Raw genomic sequence first — 15,827 nt, 5'->3', positions numbered from 1 at the left:
ATTTCCTTCTTGTTAAAAAAAAATAAAATAAAAAAACCCTCAGATACTAAGACACAAGCACTACTATTCCCCTCTCCTTGGGAAATTATACACTAGTTATGCATTGAAGGTATTGACATCTGATGATATGTGGCTGTGGTAGAATGAGTTGTCTCTACACTCATTTGGGGTGTGTTATTCATTCAAACAAGTCAGATCAATTAACTGCATGTGTGTGTCTGTGCCTGCACATTTGTGGCCATATGTGAAAGGGGATCTGCTTTGTTTTATTTTTCTTTATCTGTTACTTATCACAAGCCCCTGTGAGCTTACTTCTGGCTGACTTGCATGAGTTTTATGTCTGTGTAATCAATAGGGCTGTGCAAAGCTTCGGTCCCTGATTTGATTTGGCGGAGATCCGGCCCGATTTGGTGGCCAAATCTCCAAATTGAATCAGAGGACCCGTTAATCTCTCTAAATCAAATTGGAACCCTCTGAATCGATTCGGAGATATTCAAAAAGATCTGGAGATTCAGACATAGAGACAGCTTTAAATACATACCTCAAGGTACCAGGCGGTTCGTGCATTCTGTGATGCTGGGGCGCATGGAGTGTCCCACAGAAGTATGGGGGGACTCCCCACCACGCTCGGCAGGAGACCCAGAAGTGGACCAGAAGCACTTCTGGTCCACTTCTGTGTCTGCCGAAGAGTGCGCAGGGGGCCCCACCATGCCCCCGGCTGGGTGACTGGTGCCTCCTGGGTCTGGGGGGGAACCCGCAGTCCCCCTGCAGCCAATCAGTGAGCCAGAGGGGCATGGGGGGGCCCACTTCCAGGTTTGCCACTAAGCATGTGGAGGCCCCCCCACCCGGCACTCCTGTGGGACACTTCATGCGCCCCAGCATCACAGCATTCACAAGCCAGGCTTGGCACCTCAAGGTATGTAGAAAAAACTTTTAAAGCTGTGTCTTTTTACCAAATCGCTGATTCTCTGAATCAGCATCCAATCTTAAGATTCAGATTCAGCTGAATCGAATCTTGGACAGTGATCTGAATAAACCAATTGAATCACTATCCCTGATTCAGGCAGAATCCAAATCGAATAGGGCCCACTTCGCACACCTCTAGTAATCAACTGACTTCAAGTGAGCTACTTCTAATATAAACCAGATCAGAACAAGGCCCAAGATGTGCTATAATGTTGAGAACTCTGTAGCTTGTTAGGATATGCAACTACTGCACTTACGAATTCATGCTGTATCACATGTCATCGTGTCAGCATGTGACTTGCACCAGGAGAGGACCCTGGTACTCCAGGCCTTACTTCCAACTGGATTCTTATCAATAGCCTGTTCTTGGCACTTGGTGTAGTAATATACTTACATGGCTTCCTTTTGGGGTCAGTGACGTTCACTTGAGGGCTCCAGTGTCACGTTTGATGTTTTTGAGTTCTGGTCAAAACCACAAAACTGCTTGTGGTTTTGTGAATCACTGATCATTCCTGCTGGCTCTTCTGTCTCCAGCTGCTCACGCGTACTCTGAATTCACTCCTGAGACAGGTGTTGCAGCTGAAAACAATGCCAGTGGCAATAGCAATACACAAAAAACCACATTGGTAGACATACAGTTAGAGCATTTCCAGTGTGGTTACTCACAATTGCTGGTACAAACCATATAGGTCTTTAAAAGAACTGGTAAAAACACTTGTAACACCAAAAAAAAAATTTAAAAAAAGAAGCTGATAATCCACATTAACATCAGACAGTGGGAAGTTACCAGAATAGCTACCAACATGATAGCTTCTAGCACTCCCACCTGCAATGTAAAGAAATGAGTATTTGCCTCTTATCTGCTAGGTATCATCATAGGTAGGGACCCCTGGAATTCACAGTGGCAGTATACTGTGTGGCAGCTCCTTTAATCTTGGAGTTTCCTCTCCATGCCCCCCACCACCTCGACTGGTGGATGGGCCTTGTTGGCCCCGCCACTCACTGCTTGCTTCTGATGGCTGGGAAGTGAAAACCACAGTTTTAAATGTGCAGCAAGTGGCCCCTTCGCCAATCAGCAGCAGGGGGCAAAAACCATGGCCTATTTAAAACCTCAGTTTTCACCTCCTCACTGATCAGGGTTGTGCGGCAGGGCCTGTTCACCAATCAGTGGCAGAGAGGGGGACAGACTGATGAACGGACAGATGGATGGAGGTGGACGGGGGAAACTGCAAGATTAAAGGAGCTGCCGCACAGTGCACTTCCGGCACACATTCCAATGGTCCCTAATCAAAGATCTCAATGGGGCTTATTGGCTCAGCTTGTGGTGTCGCTTACCCTGATTATACCATTTGTCTAGAATATACATAGTCGATTTGGCTTGAATAAAAAGAGACTAATTGGAATCAGAATTGGACCCCTTGCCTTTCCAATAACTCATATCTAAGAAAGCCTTAAAATTCCTAACAGTGGAGCCACTTGACTCCTGGCTGGAGTTGCAGCAGACCTGTTAATAATAGTTGGACAGCATGCTGTTGTGGTTCCTTCCTGAGATGGAGAGAGCTTTCAGGATGTTGGGTGGCATGTCCAGTGAAAAAATGATGTGGCCGGACTGAATCCTGTGAGATTGGGCTGATACATAATTAATAACTGTTGCCAATATGAAACACCATGACCTCTAGTAAACCCTTTTTCTATATCATCATTGTTACATGCATGTGTATCCTAAATAGCAGAAGGCTTACTAAAGTACAAAGAGTTATTGTCTCCCATCCAGCCACAGAAAAGATACACACAATAGTTTGAGGTATACACCAAAGTCCAAAAGATTAGTCTGAGACCTCTAAGGCTTTCATATATAAATGGTCAGATGAAATCAATTTGGTGTTTTCTCCCAGTTTTATTCTCTGTCCTCTTTCAAAGCCAATTGCAGATAATTTTAGAAATGAATTGCCTGACTGGATTCATACAATACTAGCTCAGATCAGCAAGCTGAAGTTGAGTCTGGTTATGTTTCTGTATTGTGTAGCAACAGAATGGATCAGTGGAGCAGATGAATACCCAGAATTAAAGGATGTTTTCTGAAGAGCATGCAAATATGTTTCATTGCTTCTGTGGCATAGCTGGACCTGCTCTAGACAAATCCAAGAGGAACTAAACCAACATGTCTAGTAGAATTTAACAGTTGACTTCTGTAAGAATAAATGGACTTAATCAGTATAAATTAAATTGAATACAAAATTGGCCCAAATGCTGTTAAAAGCAGACTCCTTAAGTACCTTAAAAATGGCCTTGCTTTTCTCCTGATTCACTCTCCAGCCTTGGACATGGCTTCTCTGTTCCTTGTTCCATATGTAAAACCAAGATGCCAATGCCCACCTTTGAAGATCATTGGTCTTGTTAGATACTCTACAAGTCAAAATATTGTGAATATTTATGCCTTCAGTAAGTAATAGAAGGACTAGATAAGGCTATGGCCATGTGTAGACAAAACGAGAGGCATGTTTGCATGACGCTTTAAAGGGGGCTAAATACTTTTGCACTACTTTAATGGTGTCGATGGTTGCATGTCTTGGTGGAGTATTGCGCATTAATTCCAGCCACTTTAGGAAATTTAGCGGTGTAATGTGCCTTAAATGACTTGGGGCGCAGGAAACTAAAACTCCTTCGAGAAGTTTTAGTTTGCTGCCCCTACAGCCACAGAGCAAAGCACCAGGCTCTGCGCAGCACCACAGCTCTGCAGGAAGCCCTGCAGGCAGCCTGACAGCAGCCCGGGAAAGCAGGCTCCACCCAAGAAAAGCAGCAAGCCTGATCTTTTTTTTTCTTCCTCCCCTGGAGCCTGCCTGCCTTCCTGAGCTGCGCAGGGGCCTGGTGCTTCCCTCCACATCTGCGGTGCTCCCCAGATCCGCCCAAGCTGGGTGCCTGCTGGGGGTGGGGTGGGGGGGCCGCAGCTGCTGTGGAGGGAAGCACCATTGCCCCCACAACAGCTCAGGGACTGCTCTGCCCGTTGGCAGCTCGCCCTCCCCTCCCCGCCCTGTCAAAGAGGCAGGTCAGCCAGCAGGGTGTTTGCACGACATGGGGATTTAATCAGCCCTAAACTGAAGCGGTGTTTTTTAAAACCCACCGCTTTAATTTAGGGTCCCTGTTTGGTCTACACACACCCTATGAGTATGGTTATATCTGTTCCTGAATTGCTGGCATGGAAGGTCTTGAAGGCATAATGACAAATATTTTAATAACTGTCTTTTTTTTTTCTCTCCTCAAAAATAATTGTCACCGATAACAGAATGGCTACACTCCTTTGCACCAAGCTGCTCAGCAAGGCCACACTCATATCATCAATGTTCTTCTCCAGCATGGGGCCAAACCCAATGCCATCACCACAGTAAGTCTGGTGCACTGCCTGAAGCTTGTTTCATCCGACTCCTTTTCTCACTAGAGAGAAAGCATTTCGCTTTGGTGAATGTGCTTCTGTTATAGCTCTTTGCCACATTGGGGAATGTGTTTTCCTTTCCTGTGCTCTCTGAGAGCTCTGTTCTCAAGTGAGCCCCGGTCAAGTGTAAAGCTCTTTCCATTGGAGAGAGAGTTTGTGCTTTAAGCTGGCCGCAGGATTAGGGAAGAAGAGTTTCTAAGTGATAATTGCAATTTGGCTGTGTATGGAATATGGGTTGAAGTTTGAGTGCTGGTGCTGCCCAGCAGAGGGGATGCAGCTGCTCTGGGCTTATAGTCAGACACTCAGCCATACAAATAGTATTTTGTAGTGTGACTGTTGTCGTTCAAACTAAGCTAATTCAAGAGGAGTTCATTTGAGTATTGGTAACTCATGCTACTGCTGCAGCAAATACAATACCCCCATCTGAAATATGCCCACTTTGCAGTGAGGACATAGGATAACTCACCTGAGTGCTGAGCATGCTCAAGTGCCCATCATTCTTCCCGTGTGCCCAGGACAGAAGAATGCATAGAATAGCTCAGTTTACTGTTACCCAAAGAACCATGGGATATGACTCTGGCAGTCTGGGCACCACCTGCTGGGGAATATAACACCAGTGAGGATGCAGAAGCTCAAGTATGACTATACAGTTTAGCCACTTGCGCTTAGGCTAGTTTGACGTGGGCACTGATGACATCGTCTAACTTCAGTGACACACTCTCAAACTTTTCGTCACTTGTGTCCAAAATATTTCAGAAAGTTCAGCTCCTAGCAAAAAGCCAATCGTTGTGCTAGCTTTATGTTGCGGTGATAGGCACTCTGAAATGAGTGAATTTGACCATATTTGAATATTGTTACTTAAACTGACCATGCTTTATTTGAAATGCAGTACAACCAATATCAGTGGGATAACTGATGGCATAGAGGAGGGGTGTCAAGCTTTGACCACACCTGCTGGATAGATCTGGGCTATATGGCACCTTGCAGGCTGGATCTGGACTCAGTGGGCAAGTGGGAGCAGTAGTGGTCTGGAGGCTATTGCCACACATCACTTTGCCATGGACATGCATCCCTAGCCCGTGTCCTCCATACCCAGGAATTCAGTGATGAGCCCCATCTATACTTCTTCCCCACCTCAAGGAACACTTTGGGCTGAATTCAGTCCATGGACCTTAATTTTGACACCCCTGGTATAAAGTACTTTTTAGTGGAAGTGAGGGTATGACTATCCAACCTGTAAAATAAATAAATGATTGCCTCTCCACCTCCCATGGTACTGTTGGATTAATTAATTTTTTTTCCTTTGACATAAATAGGGCTAATTAATTTTTAGTGATTGCTATAACACTTAGGTAAGTTATGAGATATTTATATATGGGATGTAGCTGTTTATAATTTAAACAAGTGCATTCAAATGTAAAAATTCACCTCATGCACTAAGCTCTACTTTAATATTATTTTGTTCTGTGTTGTACCATGAGCTTTTGTATAAGTCATATATAAGTAATTTTGCTGTTGTGGGCTCGGGGGGAATGTGGAAGGGAAGTGGAATGCTTTCTTCCCTAAGGGATCAGTGTACCTACTGCTGATGTGAATTGTTTCCATCAGGAGTTACACTGTAAAACTTCTTAATACTTTTTAGAGGACTCTCCAAAGTAAAAGAGCTTTTGCAAAATAGAGCAGGAACAAAACTCCTACAATCGTAGTGCATCGTGTGTAGTGGAGTTCGACAACTGTAGGGTTAAAGCATCAGCACATTTCTATTAGGAGTAGCATGCAGATGTAAGTGTGTTGTGTTACCATGGCAATCAGGACTATAGTCTTAAAGAAGTTACAAAGACAGACTCAGATGTAACGGTAAAAAGCAGTGATTTTCCTAAGCTGTTCCTTGTTTTGGATGGAAATGCTGGCTCATACGGTGCTGGGAGTGATCTCATTGGATCACATCACAATCCTCCCTCTCATTTCTCTCTCTGTCTCTCTCTGTCTCTTTCTCTCTTCAGAATGGTAACACTGCCTTAGCGATTGCAAGGCGTCTGGGATACATCTCAGTGGTCGATACTCTGAAGGTTGTAACAGAGGAGATCACCACCACCACGACTGTGAGTATTAAATGCATTATAAGGCTTCCATTCTTTTTTCCTAATGCTGTCTCTGCTGTCTTGCTTCAGATGCCCTGTGTGTATGTCCCTTCCTCTTTTTTTTTAAAGTGATTTTCAGCTCTTTTCCCTCCTCTCCCTTTGTATGGGAGTTTCAAATATGCTATGATTTTTGCAGGATATCCACTTAGGCGTATTGCAAGTGTGTAGAGTACCCAGGATTCATAGACCTAGCTAGAGAAATCTAAGATTGCATACACAGAGAAATAAATACTTAGATGTACAGTATAACTTTTTGAAAGAGAGACTTGAGTTGCAAATCTAAATGTTCCTGCAGTTTGGGAGGAGTTATACAGATTCTGGCTCATTTCTCTGTTTTAATTTTCCACGACCCTGGTTCCTTCTTGTAAATCTCTCCTTATTTGCTCCCTTTCCTCTGTGACACCTGCTGAGGCTCAAATGTTTCAGCACTACCACAGCAAAGTTCTGAATACTTGGGCTGTGCCAGTGATGGAGTGCTGCCAGGCTTTATGATACTTGCTAAGTGGCTCTGAAACACATATATCGTCATTTCACTGAAATCACTACCAGAGCAAATGGCTTCTGTTTTTCTGTAATGTAGAAGAATCCCTGCTCACATTCCCAACACTGAAACTCCCTGGCATTTCATGAAGAAGATAGGCCAAACAGCAGTGGGATCAGCCAAGGTGGCATGTTTGCTTTTAACCAGAAAGACTGGCTGTGTTCTCCTACCAAGGGGGGAGGGAGCCTCTCTTTCTCTTTGGCCACTTATCACCAGAGTCTACCACTTCTTTGGGACTTAAAAACATAGGTCCTGAAATATATGTATCACTGAAGACAGTAACACTCCTTTACTCCATAACTTTTCCTTACTGCATTTTACCTTGAATCTTTATAAGGATAATGATTATTTTTAAACCTTAAAACTTGATAATATTACAGGCCCCATATAATGAATCCAAAGACTCATGAAAAGATATTACTAAATATTATAACTCTGGAGGAGAACCAAAATCTTTTGAGAAGAATGAGGGAAAGGAGTGTTGATGTTAAGTCACATACAGACAGCAGATCCCTACTGAAATGAACTGAGGAAGATGGAACAAACCTGGCATGGCATGATATTATAAATAGAGTGTACTGTGATTTATTAATGAGCTGTCTTTCTTGTCCAAAATTGTATCTAACTCCAGAAGACTCTTAAACAAATGTTTTGCAGATAAATGTTAATTTATTCAATCATATAGTAATATATACAGACTCTTGGTAATTTTCCTGCCAAACTCCTGACTACCACTCTGTAAAGTAGCATATGCAGCCTTTGTTACCGTATTTTTGGCTATCCTTCCAACATTTTCCCTACATGCTTATTGCACTTCCTTTCCGTTTCTGTAGTACCATTGTGTACCTCAATGGGGCTTCATTCTCTATGCACCACCATACATTACATGAAAGAAAGATATGGCAGATAGCAGGGGCTTCTAGATGAACATTAAGCATTTGTTAAACCTGAATGACTTTGGTCAGAGATAAAAAATGTTTTAGGCATCATGTGGACAGATTCATCCCTGGTGACTCCAAAAGAAATCAATGGAGTTTGCCAGAAATGAATGACTGTATCCTCAGACCCACTTTGGTGGTGCTTTGCAGGTCATACAGTCTCCTCTCCATCTTCCTGAAAGAGACAATTTGGCTGCTTGAGGAGCTCTTGGAACTGTTGCTCAAAAGGAAGGATAAATTATAGGCACACCCCTCAGTGACGGGCTCCAGATGGTGAGGTTGATACTGCCAGCAGAAAACACAGCACTAAAAAAGGTACATCACACCAGCATTGTCACCATAGCTACTGCATTCTCCAAGGTTATAACAGAATGAGGGATGGATGATGTTAGTCTGGGGCTCTGTTAAGACACTGACATTTAAGATTGTAAAGAATTTGCATTCTTAGAGTCCCATGATCTAACCTGAAACAGTTTAAGTCCATTTTCCTCTTGTTTGTCAGTAGTCTTTGGATGCCAGTGTACCTACAAGAATATAAAGAAATGCTGCTGAGAGGAACTTCACCCAATCTTACTTAAATCTAAAAATAAAAACTTAGACAATGTAGTTTGTGTGGGTGGAATAAGTTTGATTTTCTGATACCATCTTTCATTGATTTCAAGACGATGTTTCCCCCCTTATTTAGTGTGAGGGCTGGGGAAAAGTTTGCTGTCTTGGAATTGAGTATGCCTCTGCACTCCCCCACAGCCTTGGGTTCCTGCCACCCCCTGTCTTGCCCTCTCCTCCCCTTCCCTCCATCATCTTCCTCCTGTACTGCTTCTGCCCACTTTCTTTTCCCTGACATTCTTTGCTCCTGTACTGGAAAGCTCTGTCCACTTTGCAACCTGGAATATGGAGCAAAACTGCAGTCTGGCCCCACAGCAGCAGGGCTGGCTTTGCACCACTGCTATGGGGCTGGGCTCTGTGCCCCAGGCTGCGGTGGACATGGAGCCAGCCAGCGCTGGAGCAAAGGTAAGTGAAGGGAGGAGGGAGGCAGGGACTCAATGCTGAGGGGAACAGGCACAAGGGAGGGGGGTGGTAAGTGGGGGCAAAGAGGGAGCAAGATGCCTGCCCCCTATTACCTTCCCCTCCTTACCATGTGATACCTTACTGCCTGTCCCCCACTGCCTACCCCATTACTGCCCCTCTCATCACCTGGGGTGGGGGAGGGAGGGGAAGGTGCATAAGACCATCCTCCAGTAGTTAGATTTTATACGTGGGAAATTATAACAAATGTATACATGTTCTGTGTATAGAATCTAATTATTGGGAGGTCATCTTAAATTCAGGGTCATCTTGGATCCAGGTAAATGCAGCATTTACCATGCAATTAAGTATGTATGTATTTGTATATGTAGTTAGAGTGAGTATATGGATAAGTGACTGTTTATCTGCTGCTGTTCAACACACAGTTGGGATTGAAAGTATAAATTAGATTTATAAATATGCACACAATTTTCTCTATGTAGGCTTTGGGATATTGACCTTATCACTGAGGGTGGATTTCCGAAGTTAAACAGATATCAGCAACCCTGAAAATCAGGCCAGTCAGGTGATTAAGTATGGGCTAGCTATTAAAGTGGGTGTCAAACTTTAGATGTTCATGGTTGAAAATATGAGCTCGTACCTTTCCCAAAGCATTGCTGCATCTCTTTGGAAATTACCAGCACCGTACATAAGTAAAGACAGGCACTTTTTCTGGACAAGTATTACATAAGACTTGTGCTCCCCTACTGAAAGCAATATTGAGAGCCCGCCTAGGTTCTACCTATTCCCTTCACACAATTAGCTTAACTGTATTTTGAGAGTGCCACAGTGAATAAATAAACTATGAGTCTTATACTAATATGTTCGCATATTGGTTCCATTTTTTTGGAGTTTAATTTTCCACCTCCCAAAACTACCAAAGCAGAGGGCAAATATTTTATTAAAATAGACTAAATCCCAGCTTGAATTGTGCCTTCTGCACTTAACAGTAAACATTGATTCATACCTACTTGAATGTTCAAGACATGACAAGGTATCTTTTGTCCCTGCAGAGACATGCCTTGTGTTATCCAGACTGTTAGAAAAATAATTGTTTAAATATAACATTTGGAAAATAACTACTAGAACATATCCCCAGTTCTGTATTTGTCTGGCAGTGCCTAATGTTGGCTGTGGATATAGGATCCAGATACCTTGTTCTGGAGGGGAGTGGGGGGAGAGGTACTGTCAGACCAACCATGGCCCTTCCATTTGATAATAGGCAAATTTATTGATATCCAGTGATAACAGAAACAAAGTACAAACAAATGAGCAATTCTATATATCTACCAAATCCTAGGGCTGTCATCAGAGTCAAATTACATCTGGCTAAGACGTGGTCTTCATTCTGAGGCTCTTCCTCAGGTGTCAGATGGCAGCATGTCAGCAATCTAGAGGTGGGATGCCGAGGCCCACAGCCCCCCTCTAGTGAGGTGCATGAGACGGGCTGCTGGGATGCCCTCTGTCCATGGTGGTCTCAGAGACCCTTCCCAGGGGATGGTGATGGGGACAGGGACCCCTCTCAGGGAGATGGAAGGGGACAAGACAAAGTGGGGGACAAGGAGGGTGAAAAAGGAGGGATACTTTGTTACTCTCAAGTCTCTGCTTTTGTATTCTCCTTCCCTCCTCATGACTCTTCATCCGTGGCTGTCTCTGGTTGGTTGTTTCTCTGTGGTTGCAAATCTACGTAGCCTTCTAGGCTTTCTCCAAATTTGGTTCATTTCCTCAAAACTGGGAATCAGGCTCCCCTGCTGCTCTGGGGCCTTGCAGCTGGTGTCACTTATTCATAGATTCATAGATTGTTAGGGGCTGGAAGGGACCTTGCAGGTCATTGGGTCCAGCCCCTGCTCTAGGCAGAAAGACAAGTGGAGTTAGGTGATCCCAGTGAGGTGACTGTCTAGTCTCCTCTTGAAAGCCTCTAGGGTAGGTGACTGCACCACTCTGGAGGGAGCTTATTCCACAGTCTGGACCCCCTGACTGTGAAGGAGTTTTTCTTGGTATCAAGCCTGAAGCAGCCTTACAGGAATTTGTATCCATTGGTCCTGGTTTTCCCCAAGGGTGCACTAGTGAACAGTTGTTCACCAAGCTCCTGATGCACTCCTGTGATATAGCGGTAAGCCACTATCAAGTCCCCTGTCAACCTTCTTCTCTTTAGGCTAAAGAGGCCCAGGTTCCTGAGCCTTTCCTCATATGGCTTGCCTTGCAAGTCCCTGATCGTATGGGTGGCTCTTTTCTGGACCCTCTAAAGTTTTTCCATGTCCTTATTGAAGTGCAGCTCCCAGAACTGAATGCAGTACTCCAACTTCAGTCTGGCCAATGCCTGAGTACAGCGGGAGTATCACTTCTTTAGTTTTACATAAGATGCATCAGTTGATGCATGCCAGCATGTTGTTTGCCCTGCTGACCACTGCCTCTCACTGACGGCTCATATTCATGTGATGGTTGACCATTACTCCAGGTCCCTTTTGGCCGTGGTGTAAGTCAAGCTGTCACTACTGAGCCTGTATTGTTGTTGAGGTTTGTTTGCCCCCAGATCGAGCACCTTACATTTTGGAAATGTTAAACTTCATCTCATTCCGGTCTTCCCAACTCTCGAGCCTGTCCAGGTCCACCTGTATCTGCAACCTATCTTCTGGCGTGACCACACTGCCCCATAACTTGGTGCTGTCTGTGAATTTGGCCAGCGAGCTTTTCACTCCCCCCATCCAAATCATTGATAAAGATGTTGAAAAGCAGCAGTCCAAGCACAGACCCCTGAGGGACACCACTGGCCACTTCACAACAAGATGACACAGATCCGTTCATGAGAACTCTCTGGGTCCTACCCTGTAGCCAGTTTCCCACCCCCTAAACTGTCGAGCAGCTGAGCCCACAAATCTTCCAGTTTCCCCACAAGGATATCATGGGATACTAGATCAAAGCCTTTTGGAAGTCTAGGTATGTAACATCTACCTAATTTCCCATGTCCAGGTGGCAGAGACCTGATCATAGAAGGAGATGCGATTGGTAAGACAAGACCTACCCACAACAAAGTCATGCTGGCTGTCGCTCAGAATCTTACCTTCTGCGAGCGTATTGCACATAGATTCTTTAATGAGCTTTTCCAGGATTTTCCCTGGGATGGAGGTTAGGCTGATTGGCTTATAGTTGCCCGAGTCCTCCCTCTTCTCCTTCTTGAAGATGGGCACAATGTTGGCCCTCTTCCAATCCTCCGGGATCTCCCCTGTGTGCCATGAATTCTGAAACAGTTTTGCTGGGGGTTCTGTGAAAACCTCAGCCAGCTCCATCAGCACTCTCGGATGGAGTCCATCCGGTCCTGCTGACTTATAAATGTTGAGCTTTTCTAATTGGTATTGCACCCACTCAGCATCCACAGTGGGGAGGCTGTCAGTCCCGGCATGCCCCCTATGAGCCTTATGTTGCCTGACATTCCCCATGGTCTGGTGAAATATTGAAAAAAAGTGGGCATTTAGGAGTTCAGTTTTTTCCTAAATGTCAGTTACTAGCTGTCCCGAGATGTTAAGCTGGGGTCCCGCACTTCCATTTGTTATCTTGTGTTATGGGCAGTATGGTATATACTCCCTCTCTTTCCAGACTGTTTTCCAAACTATGTGTTCTTTTTGGCCTTGTTGTGTTAGACAACCTGTCTGCCTTGAAGGCTGTGATCTCGTGTTATGGCATGCCCCCTCAATTCTTAGACTATGTGTGTATCCGTTGGCCTTGTGGTGTTAGACAGCCTGTCTGCTACCAATGTGTGTGAGACCCAAGCTTCTTAGAAATCAATTAACCCTGCTATTAATTCTAATGCATATACATATACCTATAAGCCAGTTCCCCAAAACAAACTTTTAAATACCATTTCTAAGCCAACACCTAAGAGTCCCTGGCAGAGTGCTGTACTAGGTGCTGTACAAAAAATGTTTATTATTTGTGTGGTGCTGTGATGAATATGGGTTTCCACAAAAGTTTATTTAAGTACATATTTTCCTTTGAAGTCCTTTAAAGTTCCTTTGTGTATTTTTGTAATAATATTTTTTTTAAAGAAAACGTTAGGGCATAAGTCCCACCAGATACCTGTTAATTAAAAATGAATAAATGACCCATTTTATTTTGGTCTCTATTGTTTTTCTAGGTTTGACATACCACAGGCTCTATTTTCCCCTAATAGCATGTGGCTCCAAGAGTTTGTACTCTCATCTGCATTTTTTTTTTAAGTTTTGGAGCTGGATTGTTCATTTAACCTTGAATTCAGTGTCCGGAAAGTTGCTTTTTCTGACCATCCACCATTAGAAAAATGAGACCTTTAGCAGTTCTAGCAAATGTACACTGTTATTTAGGTCTAAGTTCTCCTAGCCAAGCAATGGGTTTTGAAGGCTCAACCAGACTGCTGCCCTGTTTCACTGGGCAAGGTGCAGCAGCCTCTACAGTAGAATTAGCAAGCTGGAATCTAAGCAATAGGTAAGCTAGACATTAGCACACACAGTGGGTCCTCAGTTACTTGGGTAAGTCAATGAACAGAGGTTGATTTGTTAACTCATTTTATTAATAGGAGGGGGAAAAAACTGATTGAGATTACTGGAGCTGTAGCTTGCATTTAACTTGACTCAGCTGTCTGTCACCCTGACCTTTCTAGTCAAGGTAAACCGCAGTGGAACAAAAGAGAGAGTTAAACAAATTGGTGAAGGCAGCTTAGAAGGCTAAAAGGTTTTCAGCACATGAAATATGCAATTAAAAATATACCAACAAAAATTGTATTCCGTGAATCCTGATGAAGAGATAACTGAAAATGAATAATGGTTGAGATGACCAGTTTTGTCCTTCCCCTTCACATATGTTGAAAATGGCTGTCTGCAGTTAATACATTTCAGAAACTGGAACCAATCCTCTCTAGGCAAGTTGCCCATAAAATTCACAATGTATCCAGCAATGATGAGGTATGTTGATATTTATAGAAGAGTAGAATACCATAACAAATGAATAATCTTCCTCACTGGTTTTCTAGAGATACAGAAACATGGAACATATTTGGAAATCCTTACTAAATTTTACTCAGGCCATTGACCTCAGTGCTGGTATGAAAAGGAGTACAAACTGAATAAGGACTTCGAAGTTTGGCCACCAGTAATTATAATGGGTTGCATGTTGGTTTGTTACTTGTTTGATAGGTACCAGTCAGAACACGGAGTGAAGGAAAGAAGTGCCACCTTAGTGGGAGCTTCACAATGCACACTGCTACCTTACCTTCCCCTATTTGCAAAGGGGGACAACTGCTGTAACACTACCCTAAAATATGGAAGTGGGCTCTCCGGTGTCTGGTTGCCAAGTTAGGCAGAGCCATAGAGTGGCTTTATTTCTGTGGTGGCTGGAACTGCTCTGGCCATGAATTCAAAATCATGCTACTTGGTGTTGTGTCGTGTTCAAGACCTTTCAGGTCTATATATAAATTTGTGTCCTCTGAAGAACCAGAGGAGTAGATTTGTAAATTAATGTATGCATGTATTCAAAGACATAAGAAATGTCAGTTATGAAAAGTTAAACTGAATATACAAGGTAGCAACCCCACTGTAATTTCAAAGAAGAAATGTATCAAATGGCCTGTCCAAATACTTTGCATCCTCTTGACTTTAAATATTTTGCATCATTTGTAGCTTCAGATCCTAATACTTTACAATGTAATAATTTCCATATGTCCCATGCAACTTGCTAAAGCTCTTCTGTAGACATTACCTAATTCATCTTAGAATCATCTTGGAAGCACTGATCTGAGTTATTCTACATGCACTAGCTATAAATATATGTGCTAAGTAGTTTTTTTTTAAACCAGCTAAAACTTTATCATTTTTGTCAGAGTAAATGTTCATTTGCTGTAGCGCAGAGAGAGAGAGAACACAAAAACTTCTTAGGCAAAGATTGAACTTGAAAAAAGTAAAGGGAAGAGAGAGCATTGTAAAATGTCTGATTGGATCCAGTTGCAGCTATTATGGAAAATGCCCCCAATAAATATCTGCTACTTTTCCTTCTGCTGAAATTGTGGCTTGATGGTTCTGTCTTTACAGACTGTGACTGAGAAACACAAGCTCAATGTCCCTGAGACAATGACCGAAGTCCTGGATGTTTCAGATGAGGAAGGTAAGCAGCTTTATTACACTTTCTTATTTAATGTCATGTATGCTGCTTGCCTTAAAGGGTCAAACTATCTGCATAAGTACTTGACATTTACATTTTGCAGTTCTTGAAATACTGTGTTACTGTGTGATCTTTATTTAATTGTCTTTTAGGTACCAGATTTGAATTAAAGATTAAAAATGACCCTAAATCAAATCCCTAGATACAAACTCCAGTTTCAGACCCACACTTATTTGAACTCACATGTGAACACTTCCAAACATCTGTGTTTATCATTCAGATCTAAAGTGTTCCTAATGTTGAGCTTGCCCACTCTAAAGAGAAGTCTGAGCAGTGAAAATCTTGGTGCAGGGTTATCTGTATCAGCTATTCATATCAGAGAGAAACAGATGAAGAGCTCTGTTTATTTTGAAACATTCACATAAGAAGATGCATAAGTCTGGAGGAAAGGAGACTGTTGCTTCAGAGGCCTTTTGGCTCTGCAGCTCACATATTCATAAGGCATGACATAAAGTAACAAACAAGCTAATATCTTTGGCATTCTCCTTTCCAGTTCAATTCCACATGTAGACTGGAAGCGTATTACTTTACTAAAGTCCCAAGAAAACTTCTGTGACATT

General features: G+C 43.2%; 1 protein-coding gene across 1 annotated transcript in view; it reads left to right on the top strand.

Annotated features, from left to right (window-relative positions):
- Positions 1–15,827, top strand: part of ANK2 (ankyrin 2) — a 327,832-nt gene that overhangs the window by 205,264 nt on the left and 106,741 nt on the right. Inside the window, exons 21-23 of the mRNA XM_090036674.1 lie at positions 4,250–4,348; positions 6,400–6,498; positions 15,138–15,210. Of these exons, the coding sequence (XP_089892800.1) occupies positions 4,250–4,348; positions 6,400–6,498; positions 15,138–15,210 (271 nt within the window). The remainder of the gene's footprint in view (positions 1–4,249; positions 4,349–6,399; positions 6,499–15,137; positions 15,211–15,827) is intronic.

Source organism: Crocodylus siamensis, chromosome 2 (assembly GCF_052110815.1).
Source record: "Crocodylus siamensis isolate JL-2025a chromosome 2, ASM5211081v1, whole genome shotgun sequence".
Taxonomy (NCBI): Eukaryota; Metazoa; Chordata; order Crocodylia; family Crocodylidae; genus Crocodylus; species Crocodylus siamensis.
The sequence above is the reverse complement of the archived record's forward strand: the minus strand, read 5'-3'. Positions and strand labels throughout refer to the sequence as shown.